Raw genomic sequence first — 19,373 nt, 5'->3', positions numbered from 1 at the left:
CAAGACGAGCTTTACCAGTACAGATGAGTTCACTCCACAGTCTGGTTTGGAGTTATGCAGAGCTTGGAATTGCATGCAACACCTGGGTGATTGGTCAAGTACTGTCCTCGTGTATTGGACCTTAGGGTCCGAACGCGTAGGACAGCAGACACAGAATACCTCTTTATTCTTCTTCTCGGAGCTTCTTCCTCGAAGGAGAACAGTTAATTGGGAAGAAGTGATAGTTCTTCGTTGGCGATTACCACTCATAATTATGTAGTGGTGATCTGCTCAGCTCACTCGACTCTGCTCGACCAGACAGTTCTGCCAAGCCGAGTGGTCAGCTCTAATGAACGAACTCTCTGCACTTGATCGGTGCAGTTCCTTGCCATGACATTGCACCCTCCCTTCCTGAGTTGCACCGAGTTTTCATGGGGTCATCGTCTTTCGTCTTTGTCATCTGACGCCTCCTAACCTCCCTCTTCAAAGGGTTCCACATCTTAAGAAGAGGAAGGTATTCTCCACCCCTTAAGAAATCTTGCCTCGAAACTTCTAAGGGTTTGCATCCTTTCTCTGGGGAGGAAGGAGGAAGTAATTGGCTGTCTCTTCGGCTCACCTGCTCCCTCTGGAGCGGGAACCTGGATGCTATCTACAAAATATGGTGTCTCAGGAGCCCCAGGAATTTGAACCCAGGTTCATTCTCCTGCCTCTGGTTCCAAGGGCGCTGCTCAGGGAACCTTGGCTGCATTGGGTATTACTTGTGTATGGGTCTCTTTGAGTGTGTACATCCATCATGGTAGTGGTGCAGGGTGAGAGAAGGAATTGAGCCGCGTTGGTGTCTCGGACCCATTTGAAAGCCAGGAATGGCTATTTTTCAGGTGCCAAGATTGATGTCGCTATTTCTTGGGACAAGGCATCTGAAGGAGATAGGAGGGGGTCCTCTGTGTAGTCCTCTTTGTGAGGTTTGATCACGGAAAAGATAGATAGGTAACAAGATATGGCAAGTTCTTGCCAGCTTTTACTGCATTTAACTCCGGTTCAACTTTCGCTCACGTTCGTGCAAACAAAACGTTTGTAAGAAATTAATGATTCATTTAACAGAGTGAAAACATCGCAAGTTCAGAGAAGAGTGGGCAAGAACAGTCAATCCTCCTCTCTTTTTTCCTCTTCTTCCTGGTTATACTGGAATTAGCAAGGAAATAAGAGGAATTCTATGGAGTCTACTCAGAGTTCAAACCCAAGAGAATATGTTTTTGGTTCAGTCTTATGATCTTACTGAACATACGTTAATCAGTTCAGGATGGATAGCACTGAGAGGTTTGAACACCTCTTCAGTGCTACTGTTTTGGGAACAACCAGTTAGGCTTGATCTAGTCGTCTTCGGTATCCTGTTATCACCGTAGAAGTCACCTTTTGGGAACCTTCACCTTTGCTCTTTTCATTAGAGAATGAAGGAGGTCTGCTTCCAGTCCTTAAATGAAGAAGAATTAGGCTGGAGTGTGATTTACAGGAACCTGCAGATATACTAGTATATTTCTATTGCGTCATGCTTCTGTTGTCAGTTGCATTGTCCGAGTAGTAGGCGCATATCTGTGAGTTAATTCTTCTGGTATGTGACCGAGACGAATAGTACCTTCTCTTAATTAACCTGAAACTCAGGACAATCTTTTGAGCCTCCCGTGAGTTACTGGTTTTGATTTTGAGATGACTAGTAGTATTTTTTCCCAACAATACCACAGGATTTGCATTATCACCAAACAGGAGGGTTTTCTTCCATCCCATTTTGGTTAAAATGCAGATGCTTGAGTGTATCTTTTTTGCGCTCGATGGTTATACTGAGGCAGCTCAGTATAACGAGTGGAGCAAGTGGTATACGGCTCTGCCTAGGTATACTGCTTGCTTTATGAGACACTCTTCGGTTTGGTATTGTTTCTCCTCTGTCGAGGATGAACTACCAATTCAAATCTCTCTACCTGGCAATCACAGACTTAGGTGTCTGGTTGGCTTGGAATTCTTGCATAATGCCCATCTCTCCTGCACTACCTTTGCTGTTGCGAGAATTTTCAGGCAGAGATATATCTCATTAGACTCGTTATCATCATTCTGTTTACCCCACGGTATAACATAAGTCTGTAGCCTAGTCTTCTCTTCTATCGCACCTGCCCCATCGGCTGCTGCGATGATGCAGAATGATTTTCTTCAGACAATTTGAGTTTTGTCTTCTAATATACATTTCCTAATTCGTAATGTGTTCAATTATTCTTTGTTCACCCCGAATTGTAAATGAATAATGGAAGACTTCGCTTGTTCCCCACCCGACTAGCTCTGCTTCCAAAGTAAATAGGAACTTCCTCCCTGATCCAACCCACAAGAAGCGGTTCTTGTGTTTTCATTGCTGAAAGACTCTCCGCCTTCACTGCAAGCTCCAACTTTCTTGCCATGCAATAATGAAATAGAGCAATAACTTTTTCAGTCCTCTGTAAAACAACAGGGATTAAAGTCGTCTTCACTGGTTTGTGTCATCGACGGGACTTTTTCTATGATCAGAATCGTGATAGTTTACTTCTCTTGATTCAGCTGTGAAGACATAGGTCCGCATTCACCTTAGTCATTCACAAGTAATATATGTAATATTTTTTCTCCTTGGTTGAGATTCAACTACTGATGAGAAATTTCTGTCTTGCCATTACAGGGACCTTGGTCTCTAGAAGGCACTTGACTGTCATGTATTGTGCACATGCCTCGCGAGAATCATCACCTCGTCTCTCAACATTGTTGGCGAACACTGTAGACGATTTGTATGGTTGTTCTCAGCATAACCTTTCAAAAGGCGGGTGTCACGTGTGAGACTTCTCTGCAGTTGGATACGTCCAGTGGCTGGGTACGTTTCATCACTCCGAAGAATATGTCAGACTGGAAAATAGATGAGGTCTCATTGCGACCATACTTATATCTTTCTTCCTTTGGGTCTGCCTACAGGTCCTTGAAACTTCTTTTCCTTGGACTTGGACCAGTGGTGGATGCTCACAGGTTGTGTTTGCTTACTCAGCTCCTTCAAGAGGACAAATTGCATCTCGCCTATGGTGTGTGGTTCTAGAGGTGACTGGCCTCTCCACTTTCCCCTCCTCGTCCTTCTACTCCTCTTCCTTCAGGTTGAGGATAGGACTCGAACTTACACTGGCTGGTCGGGCGATTGATACGGTAAGCTTACACATTGAGCTTCATTTCTATTTTTCCTATCAGAATCATAGAAGCAATCCCACCTCTTCCTCTAGCAAGGGGAGGGAGACTGGCAATAATGCAATCCCTTCCCAGAACTTTGCATTAGTGCCTCCGACTCTAAATGTTCTTTCCAGCCCTTTTTCGGATGAGTTACAACTCCTCACTCATTTTGAAAAGGCCCAGAAGTCTGGCTCTTGATCATGGAGCTCCTATACTCCAATCAAGTTGTCAGAGGCAGGGCACTCCTTGTTCTTATGACCAGGAGGAATAGCCCAGGTGTGCTGAACTCCAGTCAGTTCTAGAGGTTCACTCACATTCTTCCCACCAATCTGTGAGGCTTCCTTATGTAAAGGACCGAGGGTTTGTATATTGTGTAGGAACAAATCACAATTTTTGAAATTATATTGTATTTTTCCTAACTATACAAACCTGAGGTCCTTCACATTAATACCCACTTCATGCCACTCTTCAATCTGAAACTTGGGCCGAAAGGCAAAGTGGAGTGTTTACATCTGGGCAGGCAGGTAGGTACCAGATGGGTAGTTACTGCCTAACCACCTTGTTCATGAATTTAACGGCCATATTCCAGCGTACACTGAAAGTAATTCCTTACGTAAAGGACCTCAGGTTTGATTCCTTACGTAAAGGACTTCAGGTTTGTATAGTTAGGAAAAATACAATATACTATCAAAAATTGGGATTTTACAGAGCTTGGCTAATGATGGTAAGCAATGTTTTGCATCAGTAAGTTGTTTATTGGCGCCAATAAACGGTTTATTGGTGGTTAAGATGTTGTAAATGCAATTCATTATCATAATTTTTGCCGATTTTTGGTTATTGGCTATTTTCGGTTAGCAGTGCTTGTCCAGGAACAGAAGCCCCGCCGTTAACAAGGGACCGCCTGTAGTGAGGATGTTGAGGAACAGCGTTGACAGGTGGTATGAGCTGAAGAGCTGTGCCTTTCAGGAGGGCACAAGGACCAGAAAATTATTCTACAGGGGCTGCATGAATGATTGGAGAACTGCCTAATGCCCCATGAAGAACAGTCCCTTTGTCAGCAGTGATCCCATGAGGAGGAGAAGAGTATCATATCAAATACTGTGCCCTGAGAATAATTGCCACCATTCTAACATTGGTATGACATGACTTGCCTTTCTAAGAGGATCGCTGTCCATTTGCTGGAAGGGGTGGTGTGTCAATACTCACAAGGGAACAAGGCAAAGTCAGCAGATTGTAATGAACACCAGAATCCTCAATGGCAATGTAGGCCAATGCTGCCTCCACTATAAGGGGACCCTCACCCTTCTACGTTGGAAACCTACTCTAAATATTACTCAGGAAGCCCCCCAGCACCAACCAATTAGCCAGAGTTGCAGCCAGTAGGAGAGCTCTTGGAGTATGACCGACCAATGAGAAATCTTCCCTTCTTTTGAAATCTCATTTTCTGGTATACATAAATACTCCCTGCATGTGCCCATGGTGCCAGTCACTTCCTTCGGCGGTAGCAAGCGACTATTGACACCAGATAATAAATGAACTTTTGATAGCTTCTTTACAAGTCACTTGCTGTAACAAAGAAACATTTGCCAAGTTGAGAAGGTGAAATATAAGTTGAGTGCTAAGACAACATTTTGACTCTAATAGGCCTGGCTTAAAGAGTTTACCTAAATCTAATACGTACAGTAATAATACAGTGTTCCCCCTGTATTCATGGGGGTTTGGTACCAGACCTTCCCATGGATAGTTGAAATCCCTATAAAAAAAATTTAAAACTACCTATTTGTTAGTTAAAACTCAAGAAAAACCCACTATAAATGTTTATACCTATTTTTTTTTTTTTTGTTTTACCCTCAAAAAATGCATTTTATGATTAAATTGATAAAAAAAAAATAACATTAATTTCTGGGCTTGACCTGTGTCGGCCTGTGAAATGGTTCCTTTGATACTATTTCTGAAGAATAAATATTGCTATTCATCCTAGAGAAAAAAAGAAACAATATAATGCCAAGATAAATGGCTCGCTCACTTCTTATAGAAGTGTCGGTATAGTAAGGAGCGAGTGGAATCACTACCAGAGGTCCCTTGCCATTTAGCTTCTTCCTTCGACAAAACCCCGAACTACGGAGGAGCCGTGCTACAGCTCCCGGTCTACTACTACCGTGAGCGCCTCCGACGCCTGAGACGACATTCCTTTCGATAGCGCGCGTTACACCAAACGTTAAATTTTTTCGGTGCTGTGTTTCGCTCTATTTGGATTTATTTGGATTTATTTTCAAGATGTCTTCAACTTCTGCTTCTAAGTTAAGTACTGTTTGGGGTTACTGATCTCATTTTATGATGATCTTCGTGTTTTATACATATTCGGAGCCTTATCGGCCGGTATGCCCCTCGACCGCATGGCGGTACGGGTTATCTCTTTCGGTCTTCCATACCGTTAGAGATTTCCCCTTTTCTCAGTACTTTAGATATGGTTACTTATACATAGTCTATATCTTTATGCAGTTAGTTTTTTAGTTAGGCCTCCACGGGGCACGCTCCGACCGCACGTTTCGGACCTTAGTCTAGCTACGCCTTACATTGTTAGGAGTTTTATCAGTCACGATTGAGAGTCATATCATCTTAATTATTCTGATGTTCTCTCTTTCCTTCTCTAGTTCCTGATTACCTTTAATAATATTATAGGTACTAGGTTGGCTAACATACACCATGCTTCGGTATGATGGCGACTTAGCTTCCCATTGTTATAATTTATTTTAACCGTTTAGTTAGGCTTTCATACCCCAATTGTCGATTGTGATTAGCCTGCCCCCGTTTTCTTGAACTAGAGGTTAAATTAGGCTAACATACCCCTTTCTTCGGATCGGCGATTAACCTAATTTTCTGTTTGCTTAGCTTCGTGTTTCCCCGTGTTAGTCTAGCTTAAGATATCGCTTAATTTTATTTTATTTGATTGATTATTATAAATAATCCTATTTATATCAGTGATATTGATGTTGTTCCGACGGTTCTTCCCACCTCGTATCTTTTACCTGGCTGGGAAGACCACCGGTTTATCACGGTGAGCCACCCGGTTACGGGGTCCCCCTCCCGTCCCCCCATTCCCCCCCTCCATACATTGCCATCCACGTCGATGGGTGATGACTCGTTTCTCACAGCTAGCGTCCGAGTCTGCATGAGAGGGGGTGACTCACGGGACTGGTGGGGATCTCCCCTCCCCTACTGGTACTCTCACTCGTCACGTGCCTCGGGGGCTCGGGACCTCCCCCTTCTTCTCCCGTCCTTAACTGGCCGCTCAGGGGGGAGGGCTCCCCTACCCCACATTCTTCCCTACTCTTTCCCCCTCAGTTCAGTCCGGCAGGTGTCTATCCGCCGCTACCGAACATAGAGAGGGGGGAGGGAATCACTGGGTTTCCTATCCACTTAGGATAGTTCACACGAGCACTTACTGATATAAGGGGTTTTTATTTTGTTTTATTTTGTGTTATTTAATGTTTAGAATCTTTTGCGTTACTCCGGGGGGTTTTTTTATTTCCGCCTCGCCTCGTACTATCCCTTGCTTCGTTAGAAGTTTGACATTGCTCACTCAATATTAATTAACTCCGGGCCATACGGAGAACTCCGGGCCCTACGGAGTCTATTTTTAGTCATATGACAAAAGTGAGCTTAGGCGGAGGCAGAGACTTTCTTCCCCCCTCGTAATTTTTCTACGTAATATTCATACGTAGATCTCTATCCGTCGGTCCTACTCCGGCCCACCCACGGATAGTTTGCATATTATTCCACCGGAGGTTGTCATTGGTACTCATGTATCCTTTGACTTACAGATGTTGTGCCAGGAGATTGGGTGCAGTGCCATCCTCCAAGACCTGTGCGGCCATATAGTATGCCGTTCTCATGCAGGATGTGCAGTGAAAGTGGAGGATTTTATCGTTTGGCATCATGAAGCTTGCCAAACCTGCTACTTGCTAGTAGGAGATGCCTCACTAGTAGTAAGTTTAACTTAGCACTTTCTTCATTCATTCGTCACCTGGAATACTTGTTGTTATATTATACCTTTCACATATGAGACACATATTCATATAATCTCAACACAACAGACATTCCTCCCCTATCCTCTCCCTAACTCTAGACCCTTTTTTACAGGGTTCCGATGAAGAAAAGAAGAAAGCTTTGTCGACTCTCAAAGCTTGGGTAGGGGGAGGTTTGGCCGGAATTCTAAGGGCCGCCCCTACATTCTTACCCAGGATATGGCGGACCTAATATTCCCAGGAGCCAAGAAAGGATCAGTGGTGGACCCAGATAGCGGCCGCCCCTTTGCTGGCCGACCTCAAGTCATGATCTCCCTACAGGAGGGGGATTTCCCAGAGGACGTTGCAGAAGACGTTGCGGCAATGAACCTCGACGTTGAAACCCATGGCTATTGACTCCATGGGTACAGGTAAGGGTGTAGTAGGGGCAGCTCCTGTGGGTTCTCAGGGCCCTTTCCTGAATTCCCTTTCTCCATCACCTTCTACTGATCCTTCTACTTCCACTTCTTTCCGGGGCTTCACTGAAGAGCAGCGGTCTGTCCGTCCTAAGGCTACTTCAGTGATCCCCAAGGCTAAGATGACCGAGGAGAAACTTAAAAAGTCTCTCCCCAAGAAATCGGTCATCCTGACAGACACTATAACTCCGGCTCACCACCCCGGATCAGTTAGGTCAAGGGAGGCCTCTTCTCTGCGTCGAGGTCCCCAAACATAGATCACGTAAGGATCGGGCTCAAGTCCCTCTTTTTGATCCGCCCGAATCCTTTTCGGCTAACATTCTGGAGCAGGTGGGAGTGATCGTAGGGCCTTGGTTGACAACAAGGTCGGCTCGGTGCTCTCCCAGCTCTCCAGTTCTGTTACGTCTTCCGGCCAGTCGATCCAATCGCTGGCGGAACGGCTGGCCGCTCAGGAGAATGCCATCGCCGGGATCCAAACCTCGATTGCGGCAGGTTCCCCTCTATCTGTGCCACCTTCTCCTCTTCCAATGCCAGATTCCAGCCAACTGCCGGAATTCAAGGCGGCCAACCCTTGGAGGATCGCTTCGTATGCCCCGTTTGTCAACGGAATGTTGACAATCGAAGGCATAGGAACTCGAAGGCGTGAGGACTTCGAGTTCCACCCCAGAGACCTTCAACCACCATTCATTGGCTACGTCGAACTAACGGAAGCAGCGATGATGAGAGAGGCAAGGTTCCCAAGGAAACAGTGATCCTTCCGAGGGAACAGCACAGCAGACTCTAATGAGAAGTCTGGAAGATGGGGGTGTGAAAACACCCGCATCACAGCCTTTAGGAGTCCTTTCACCATTTTTACTCCGGTGGAAGGGACTCCGCTACCACTGACCCTTAAGGTAGTGGAAGCAACCTTTCAGGCCGCCCTGAAAGACGAGCCCCTGCCTCAACTACGAGAGACGAAAGCCCACCTCTCTCTTAGTCCCAGGCTCCGAGACGTACTTCGAAGGGGCAGTTCCTACTTTCTCAGTAGGAAAACTAAAGGCGGACTGTGCCACCTCTCTCTTTAGTGAGAGACTCCCCAGGTTGTCGACTCTCTCATCCAGAGGAGTACGACGCCCGGACTAGGCTCGCGAGATCCCTTTCCTCCATGACTATGGCGGAGATGACGGCTCTTGTATACCAACAAGAGCCGTTATTTAAAGTTTTGGCTAAGGTCTGCTGCACACCATGCAGTGTGACCTTTACGACTTCCTCATAGCCAGGAGAAAATTGTAGGAAGCACGTTCTGGCGGAAGCTACTATCCGCCATGAACCGAATAAACTGATTGCTTCCTCAATTTGGGAACGGACCTCTTTCCAGCACCAGTAGTAGCAGAAGTCCTTCATGAGGCTTCTAAGGTCAACCAGTGCCTCAAAGTCAGGTGGGGACTGGTAGCAAAGCGGAGGCAGGAATCTTCTGGTCCTAACCCAAGGAACAAGAAGAAACCAAGGAAGTTCTCTCCCTTCCAGCCTTCTCAACAAAGCGTTCAGGCACCCGTGCAGCATCAACAAGGGCAACCATCGTCGAAGGGTCAAACAACAATACCTTGTTTCTGACCCCTCAGTCCCAGCAATCTCAACCCTCCACTTCCTTTGCTGTCTCGCCAAGCCTACAATTCCAACTATGAAAGCCAGAACTTTCAGGCTTTCAATAGGTTTGCGAGAGGCAGTAGAGCAAGAGGTGCCTCTTGATTCAGAGGATCCGGCAGGGCTGCTAACAGGGAAGAGGTTTCCGAGGAGCAAGAGGTGGCCGGCCGCCCCTCGGCAAACCAGCAGTGAGAATCCCAAGGTAGGAGGGAGGCTGTACCTCTTCCGCCAGCGGTGGGGGTTCAGTTGCCCTTGGGCTCAAAGTATAGTAACAAAGGGACTAGGTTGGAGTTGGCTAGAGGGCCCTCCTCAACAACAGATTCTATCAAGCACCAACAACGGAATTGGTAGAGTATACCGAAGACCTCCTTCTCAAAGGAGTAGTCTCAAGAGTCAACAATTTAAAATTTCAAGGACGCTTGTTCAGCGTGCCAAAGAAAGACTCGGTAAACCGAAGAATCATCTTAGACTTGTCCCATCTGAACTTATTCATTCATTGCGACAAGTTCAGGATGCTGACCGTTTCGCAGGTACGGACCTTACTTCCCCGTGGGGCCGTCACAACAACCTCTATAGATCTTACAGATGCCTACTATCATGTTCCCATAGCCAGACACTTCCGTCCATTCCTAGGCTTCAAACTAGGCAACAGATCCTACTCCTTCAAGGTAATGCCATTCGGGCTCAACATAGCCCCAGGATCTTCATCACCAAATTGGCGGAAGCAGTAGTGCAAGAGCTAAGGAAACAGGGAATAATGTTAGTGGCTTATCTGGACGATTGGCTTATTTGGGCAAAGACCCCAAAGAATGCAAAGAAGCAACGGTCAGAGTGATCAAATTCTGGAACATGTAGGTTTTTCAAATAAACAAAACCAAGTCCAGACTAACACCGGAATCTCGATTCCAGTGGTTAGGCCTTTCAGTGGGACTTACAATCGCACACTCTATCAATTCCGTTGTTGAAAGGAAAGAAATTGCAAGAGCTACAAAACAATTTCTCAAACGACAACAAACATCCAGGAGGTGCCAGGAGAGGATCCTGGGCTCACTCCAGTTTTGCATCAGTCACAGACGTTCTGCTCAGAGCCAAACTCAAAGATATAAACAGAGTATGGCGCTCAAGAGCGAATTGCAGATCACGGGACAAACTAGCCTTTATCCCAGCAATCTTACGGAAACGTCTCCGCCCCTGGACGGAGACAAAGAACCTTTCAAAAGCAATTCCTCTACAGTTTCCCCCTCCATCATTAGTGATCCACACAGACGCCTCACTAAGGGTGGGGAGGATACTCCCAGTACGAAAAAGTTCAAGGAACTTGGTCGTTAACATTCCGCCAGCTACATATCAATGTACTGGAGGCCATGGCAGTATTCCTCACACTGAAACGACTCCGTCCGCCCAAGAACTCTCATTTCAAATTAGTTCTGGACAGTGCAGTAGTAGTACACTGCATCAACAGGGGCGGATCCAAGTCAAGCCACTTGAACCATGTCATGATAGCCATCTTTTCTCTGGCATGCAAAAACAAATGGCACCTGTCAGCCACTCACCTGGCAGGAGTCAAGAACGTAGTAGCAGACGCTCTATCACGCTCCGCTCCGTTGGAATCGGAGTGGACTGGACAGGAGGTTCATTCAATTGGATCAGTCTACAAGTCCCGGACTCCAAGTAGACCTCTTCGCCACGGAGTCAAACCACAAACTCCCTTGTTACGTGGCACCCAACCTCGATCCTCTAGCATACGCTACGGATGCAATGATCCTCGATTGGAACGAATGGAAGAATATTTACCTCTTCCCTCCGGTGAACCTTCTCATGAAAGTTTTAGACAAACTCAGGACATTCAAAGGCCAAGTAGCTCTAGTAGCTCCCAACTGGCCCAAGAGCAATTGGTTCCCTCTACTCCTAGAGTTGAGACTCCGACCACTACGGATTCCCAACCCCAAACTAACCCAGTTAGTGCAAAACTCAGACTGTGTCCGCTTCCTCAAGAATTCAGAAAACCCTAACTTTATGGATTTTCTGAAATTCGCAGCCATGAGGAATGCAGAAATTGATCCCCAGAATATCTCATTCTTGGAATCAGATAAAAAGAGAATCTACTCTCCGACAATATGATTCATCTGTCAAGAAACTAGCAGAGTTCCTTAAGTTGTCAAATTCTCAAGTCATGACAACGAACCTAGCCATAACTTTCTTCAGATCATTGTTTGAGAAAGGCTTAGCAGCAAGCACTATCACTACGACCAAATCAGCTCTTAAAAAGATCTTCCAATTTGGTTTTAGCATAGACCTTACGGATTCGTACTTTACGTCCATACCAAAAAGCTTGTGCTAGATTAAGACCATCAACGAGACCTAAATCAGTCTCTTGGTTCTTAAATGATGTCCTCAAACTGGCCTCGGACATTAACAATGACTCTTGCAATTATATATCCCTCCTGAGGAAAACCCTATTCTTATTAAGTTTAGCCTCCGGAGCTAGAATATCAGAACTGTCAGCTTTATCAAGGGAACCAGGCCACATTGAGTTCCTCCCCTCAGGGGAAGTCCTCTTATCCCCAGATCGCCATTTTCTAGCCAAAAATGAAGACCCACAGGACAGATGGTCCTCGTGGAAAATCCTACCACTACCTCAAGACATTTCCCTTTGTCCTGTCAACTCATTAAGAGCCTACCTAAGCAGAACAACTCTGAAATCTTCAGGCCCATTGTTCATTAGGAAGGGAGGTGGTACTTATCCCTAAAAGGGATCAGGCAACAAATTTTATACTTCATTAAACAGGCCAATCCAGAGTCCTTTCCTCGGGCCCACGATGTTAGGGCGGTGGCCACATCTATTAATTATTTCCAACACATGAATTTTGACGATCTTAAGAAGTATACAGGCTGGAAATCTCCGACAGTTTTCAAACGGCACTACCTAAAACCCTTAGAAGCCCTCAAATTTCCAGCAGTGGCAGCTGGAAACACAGTTTCTCCTGATTCTTAATTTTTACTATAACTTCTTGTAGCCTTCCCTTCTACCTGCCCCATTGCACCCTTACTTAGTTTAGTCGCCTCCATGTATTGGGTTACCTTGAGTTTGCTTTTGTTCATCATTCTAATCGGATTCAGTTCCATTCTTTTGTATATATCAACTTATATCTTGTCTTTGCCTAACCTGTATTGTTATTGTTTGTTGTTAGGCTAACTAATTTTAAGTGATAACCCGTGTTTAGGGCTTATACTTCCCTTAGGGTAAGACTGTAATTTTAGTTGATTATTATACTATTAACCTTACAAGTGTTTAACTTTACCTTCTTAATTTATCTGTACTGTTCCTCAACGCTTGGTTGTTTGGCATTCTCTGGTACTATTTCACAGGCCGACACAGGTCAAGCCCAGAAAAGGGATTTTGACGAAGGAAAAATCTATTTCTGGGCAACGACCTGTGTCGCCCTGTGAAACCCCACCCTGTAGTTAGATTATCCTCACCCAGCTTACCCAAGCTTGGAGGCTATCTTCAGGAATGACGTCTCAGGCGTCGGAGGCGCTCACGGTAGTAGTAGACCGGGGAGCTGTAGCACGGCTCCTCCGTAGTTCGGGGTTTTGTCGAAGGAAGAAGCTAAATGGCAAGGGACCTCTGGTAGTGATTCCACTCGCTCCTTACTATACGACACTTCTATAAGAAGTGAGCGAGCCATTTATCTTGGCATTATATTGTTTCTTTTTTTCTCTAGGATGAATAGCAATATTTATTCTTCAGAAATAGTATCAAAGGAACCATTTCACAGGGCGACACAGGTCGTTGCCCAGAAATAGATTTTTCCTTCGTCAAAATCCCTTTTTGGACATTTATCGTAGAAAAATACTGTGATTAGGTGAATTTTCCGCGAATAATGGATATATATGGTCCAGAGAGAAATCTGCAAATCTTTTGTACCGAAAATTAAATTTCCTGGTATAATTGCAGTTTTTTTTTTTTTTTTAATTTGCTTATCTGTCAAGTTGAATATGATTAACAGGAAATTTCCTGTATTTATGTCTCTCCAAAGCTCAACATTTGGTGTTCCTTGTAGGGGGTGCTGTGCCGTCATTGCACCTCAGGCAGAGTATTGTAGGGTTTACTTAAGGTTCTGTGCTGCGTTCCATTGGCCCGTACCTGCAACCCCTTTCATTCCTTTTACTGTACTGCCATTCATAGTCTCTTTCATCTTGCTATCCACCCTCTTCTAATAATTGTTGCATAGTGCACCTGCGAGGTTTTCCTCCTGTTACAATTTTAAAATCTTTCAGCTCTCGGTTTCCCTTTCAGTGCTGAATGACATCACAGGTTCCAGTGCTTGGCCTTTGGCTTAAATTCTGTATTCCATTACATTCCAACATTTGCTCTTAGTTAAGTTTTGGTATACACATAAAATGTATTTAATTGTTAGTGTTGGTCTGCATTCTCTGCAATAGGAGGATAGGTCATATGGGTTATTTATTAATATCAGTGTCAATAAGTGTGATCAATTCAAAGACTGGGTAGTTTCTTTGACAAGTCACTTGTTTTGGTTTGAAGACAGCATACTACAATCCAATGATGGTTTTGATCAATTTCAGATTCCATGAAGTTTGTCATTTATTAAAATGGCTTTTAGAAATTTTAAAGTCAATAATGGGAATGGATGTTATTTGTAAGGTTATAGTATTTGCCACTCCAGCTGCTTTAATGGCATCTTCATCTCCCTTTATCCCCACACAGACAACATATTTCATTGTTTGTACCAGCGTCATGATTTATGTAATGAGAGTTTATAGGACAATAGTTTTAAGGGACATTTATGGCACTGGTAGTCAGTGAAGATTAGATATTTCAGTTGGGTGTAGAGTCACCACCCTACTTACGAGCATTGAGAAATACAAACAGACAGGATCACAAGTTCAAATTTTTTTCTGCACGCCTATTCTGCTAGTAAGAAATTTTGCAAAGAACAGAAAAATGTGAGAAAGAAGAAGAACCTGTTCCTTTTACCCTTTCCCTGATTATCCTGAATATTCTTGTGATTAACCACCATGTATATTTTCAAAATCAAGGGAATATCCGTTCACATGTGTAAAATATTCCTACTTATTGCTGTCTTCCTGATTTAATTCATTCTTTGATGAATCCCCATTGCTTAAATTTCCTCTCCCCAATAGATGGAGGTGTGCATTGTATACTTTGTGAATTTCCAATGTCAGACGCTGCCCCTGCAAAATTCTCTCCAAGTTCATAGCTTTCAAAGCATGGAAAAAATAGCAAAATTTTTATTGTTGCATGAATCTGAATTTTATTTTCTTCTTTTAGCTTTCTAGCATCCAAAGTAATTCTTTATGGTGCTGCATGATTTAAAAATGCATTGAAAATATTATAATCTATGACTCTTGAGTTAACTCGGAAATGTCAACATGAACAAAAATTTTGCCTTACATATTAAATAAACCAATTTGTGAACAATTCAAGATATGAGTAGCTGTCCAGAACATAACTCATTCTTAAGTGGGGTAGTAACAGTACAGTACTTCTAGAAATATTGACTTCCAAGTCTATTACAGACAGTTCTACTTTGAAACAGAGGCATTGTTTGATTTAGGGATTTGATTTGTTTTTCAGGTGATATTTCAGCTACTGATTGTAAACACTTTTCATAGCCACTCCAACACAATAAGCATGTCGCTACAGTTCATATAATTATTGAAGTTTCTTTTAGCTGATGTGAGCACACATTTTCTAATGAAAATGAACTCAAAAGGCTGCTGCCAGATTTATAGGAAGGCGACTCTTTACTTTTGTTTAACTTTGAAGAAAATGCATTGATAAGTAAGAGAGATCAGTAACTGATTGGCAGGAGTACAGTACTTTACATTTTTATTTATTCTATTTTATGAGTTTAGGAAAATGAGGTTTGGGATACATTTGAAAATTCAACTATTTAATCTGACTTATTTTTCTAAAGATGATTTTAGTCAGGAGAAAGTTTAATGTAAAGAATATCCAAGATTACAAAGCAGGATGCATGATAGTTATCATTTGACAGTGACATGGTCGAGTATTTTGGCCTTGCATTTTTATTGGTTGTTTATTTTCCAGGAGAGGCAGAGGAATAAAGTTGTTAAGCCCGTTACCATTCGAGAGATCGAAGACACATGGGATGTACTCTCCCAGTCGCCATGTAGAACAACCCCTAAATCGAGCTTTAAGGAGTCATTTTCATCAAAGATCCGAACACTCTCCAAATCCCCGGGTTTTAATGTTCACACAGTCCACAGTTGTATGAACCGTCAAAGCTTTGATAGAGTCGAACCTTTAGGGCAACCAAAAGAGGATAAAGGTTATCCTCGAGCATACTCTGATCTCTCTGTTGAATTGATGCCACTGAAAAAGACTAGAGCTGTGAAGCGTAGGAGCTGTGATGTTCCTCTTGGTGGTGTTAAAAGAGCTGGTAATTTTGAAGAGCCAGAACGGATTGTGAGGCGGAGCAGTTTGGACTGGAGATCTACTGGAAATGAACCAGATGGTGCTGATGTCTCAACATTAGGGCCTCGAGGCATACCTGACGGGGCAGAGTGCAATTTACGTGATGGCATGATGCCCAAACCAAAAGTAAGTAGCTCACTGGAAGAACTAGAACAGCATTATGATGACATAAAAGCAGTTGTCAAAACAATGGAAGCTGAAATGGACAAAACAAATGTACAGCAGATGAAGGAAACTTACTTTCCAAATAGTTCTCTGACTTCAGAAAACATGAGTTACTCAGAAATGATTCAGAGTGCTTATGAACGCATGAAAGTGGAGAGTAAAGATCTGGGCAGCAGTCCATCCCAGAATCTCTCAAAGCGATTAGATAAGGAGTTGAAGATACGTAATCGTAGGAGTGGCGAACACAGGGTTATGAGATCCCCGAGTGAACGTAAAATTGGTACTATAAGACGCCGCTCAAGGGAACTAGTGCAGAATGCTGCTAAAAGTATGATTAATATAGAAGACACTCCCAAAGCACAAGCACACCAGACCCCAAAAATGAAGGAACCCCTCATGCAAACTCCTGTAAATGGCTCTCTACGAAGGGGGAAACCAAATTCTGTCAAATCTGGTCTTCCTTTTGTAGTGCGCTCATTTTCACCTCTGCAGAAGGAGGAGGCCTTGGCAAACTGTTCAAATCGCACAGTCATTGTCAGTAAGAGGGTTGATATGGTTTCCTCTGCTAAAAGTCCCCACCAGCAGCCATGTAGTCATGAGAGTAGTAAAAACAGCATAGAATTGGACTTAAAAGGAAGTCTGGGAGATACACCATTCCTAAGCCAGAGTATATCTAACCAAAGTTTGGATGAAAATTTTATGGATAGCATTGTTGAACTTTTACCTGGACCCTTAACCCGCAGGAGATCTAGTCTCCTTTCATCATTGGTGTCGTCTTTTCCTATTTTGAAAATTCCATCCTCTGAGAGCTTTAGTGGTTTTGACTCTGCAGACGTAGACAGCAGCATTAGTTCCTCAAAGGATCATATGGACTTGAGTGGAACTGAGAATCAAGAATCTCCCATAAATGACCATGGTAATCAGTCTTCTGTCATGGCTCTACCAGCAGTGATTTTGGCAGGCAAAGATGTAGAGGAAGAACAGTGGGTGCCAGCAGCAGAGTTCAGTTATGGAGACAAGGAGGAACAACAAGGAGCTTTTGCAATTGAGGGAAATCATGGAAGGCCTTCACTGGCTGCGTTGATGAAGCAGAAAAAAGTTACTGCCAATGTGCAGCTTTTTAATAACTTGCACACTGTATCTCCAATGCATCAAAGTAATTCACGACTTCGTTCTACTACACCCCAGCAAAACATTCCACCTCATAGTACAGCTTCTGAAAGGCGCAATGTTAGGTTGAGTTATTCAAAAAGTATGAATAATCGAAGTACTTTAACACCAAGAGAGTTGATAAAGGCAAGACAGAGGTCATTCCAGTTTGATAGATCCCCCATTAATTTAGCCAAAGTTGCAGTAGTTTCACCCTTGAAGGAAAGCACATGGATCAATGTTCAACAGGAACATGCCCATGAAGTACCAAAGGCTTTTAAAGGTGAAGCCACAATTCCACCAGCACCAACATGTATTGAGAAAAGTTTTAAGCCACCTGTTGCACCAGTAACCCCCATTCGGCCTTTCAGCCAGTTTAAAGCCATTGGAAAGAACACCGAAACTCCTCCAAAACTGCCTCCCCGCTCTGGCATCAGACCTTCGCCCATTAGAGTACAGTACAGGTAAATAATATTAATTTAATGCATTATTTGCAAGTTCAAACCTTTCTCAATCACATGTTCATTCCATTACTGATGTTTTGCAGCATTCCTAGATTTTACTATCAATAATGTTTCATTATCATTATATCACTGACCATATGTGTGTTCTAGTTTTTATTTGTTGTACATGCTCTAGCCCATATTTTCCTTTTTTAATAAAGACATTACTTGTATTGATGAATACAATGCATTGGTTTAAGGGAGTATTTTTTCTAAGAATTATTCCCGTAAACTCATAAACTATACTACAGACAGCTTTGTAAAATAATGCAATAACTTTATTTAACTTTGTTCCCAATGACAATTTGTAAATTGGAATATTTTTCTGATGTTTTTTTATTGCTGAAATATTAGTTATATTTAGTGCCATATCAAAACTTTTGTATGTTTTTGGATATATTTGTAATTGTAGTTTTTTTATGAAGTGCATCTTTTAATTATTTAATGTGAATAAAGCATCAATGTATGTGGTGTTGTGTTATTTGTACATCACATGTTAGAAGGCATTACACATTTGTATGTAACACTGGCACGTTGGTTAAAAAGACTGCAAGTTATCATACTTTGTTGCCTGATACATTTAGAAAAATACAAATCACAGTTCATAGATTTCATAATTGATGGAATAATTTGTTACGTATGCTAGAAAAACCATGGCAAATACTTCCCTGTCAAACCTGGGTAGTTGGTTTCTTTGTTTTCAGGGTAACTGACATATGCCTTCCATTGCTCCTTTCTCATACTCATCTGAACTTGTCTACTTGGTAAAGAGCCTGTATTTCATATAAAATAGTGATCTTTAACATTTAGATTAACCCTCTTACGCGACTGGACGTATTAAACGTCGAGTCAAAATGTCTCCCGTATGCCGATTGGACGTATTATACGTCGACTCAAAAAAGTTTTTTTTTTTAAATTCGCGGAAAAGTACTTATAGGCCTACCAGCCGAAAACTTTTGAATCACGTGCCTTGGGGGATGCTGGGAGTTCACGGATCAAGGCGTTGTTTTGTTTACAATCGTTACGCAGGCGCAAAGCGCGAATTTCTTTCTTATCGCACTAAAAAGTATCAGTGACATCTCAAAAATTATTTCGTCACTTTGACATAATTTTTGCACCATTTTAAATTATCCGTTATATGGAGTATTATATATGAAAATGTGCGCAATTTCATGGAAAATACAACAAAAAATACTCATGATTGTAGCTTTTATCATTTTTGAAATATTTTCATATAAATAACGATAAATGCCAAAATTTCAACCTTCGGTCAACTTTGACTCTACCGAAATGGTAGAAAAACGCAATTGTAAGCAAAAACTCTTATATTTTAGTAATATTCAATCATTTGCCTTCATTTTGCAACAAATTGGACGTCTCTATCACAATATTTTGATTTATGGTGAATTTATGAAAAAACTTTTTCCTTACGTCTGCGCGGTAACTCATCTGATAAATTTTTTCGTGCGATTGTCCTAATGTTTGCACCATTTAAAATTAGCCGTTACATAAAGTTTTATATTTGGAAATGTGCGCAATTTCATGCACAATACAATTAAAAACAACCCATGGTTGTAGCTTTTATCAGTTTTGAAATATTTTCATATAAATAACGATAAGTGCAAAAATTTCAACCTTAGGTCAACTTTGACTCTACCGAAATGGTCGAAAAATGCATTTGTAAGCTAAAACTCTTATATTCTAGTAATATTCAATCATTTACCTTCATTTTGCAATGAATTGGAAGTCTCTAGCACAATAT

General features: G+C 42.6%; 1 protein-coding gene across 2 annotated transcripts in view; it reads left to right on the top strand.

The window, feature by feature from the left end:
• The window catches only part of LOC135196997 (uncharacterized), a 70,580-nt gene extending 52,501 nt beyond the window's left edge, over nt 1-18,079 (top strand). For both annotated transcript variants that reach the window (XM_064223885.1, XM_064223884.1), the window contains exon 9: nt 15,408-18,079. In XM_064223885.1, the coding sequence (XP_064079955.1) occupies nt 15,408-17,576 (2,169 nt within the window). In that variant the 3' untranslated portion in view covers nt 17,577-18,079. The remainder of the gene's footprint in view (nt 1-15,407) is intronic.
• The last annotated feature ends 1,294 nt before the right edge of the window (nt 18,080-19,373 follow it).

This window comes from Macrobrachium nipponense, chromosome 18 (genome assembly GCF_015104395.2).
Source record: "Macrobrachium nipponense isolate FS-2020 chromosome 18, ASM1510439v2, whole genome shotgun sequence".
In the NCBI taxonomy this organism is placed as follows: domain Eukaryota; kingdom Metazoa; phylum Arthropoda; class Malacostraca; order Decapoda; family Palaemonidae; genus Macrobrachium; species Macrobrachium nipponense.
The sequence above is the reverse complement of the archived record's forward strand: the minus strand, read 5'-3'. Positions and strand labels throughout refer to the sequence as shown.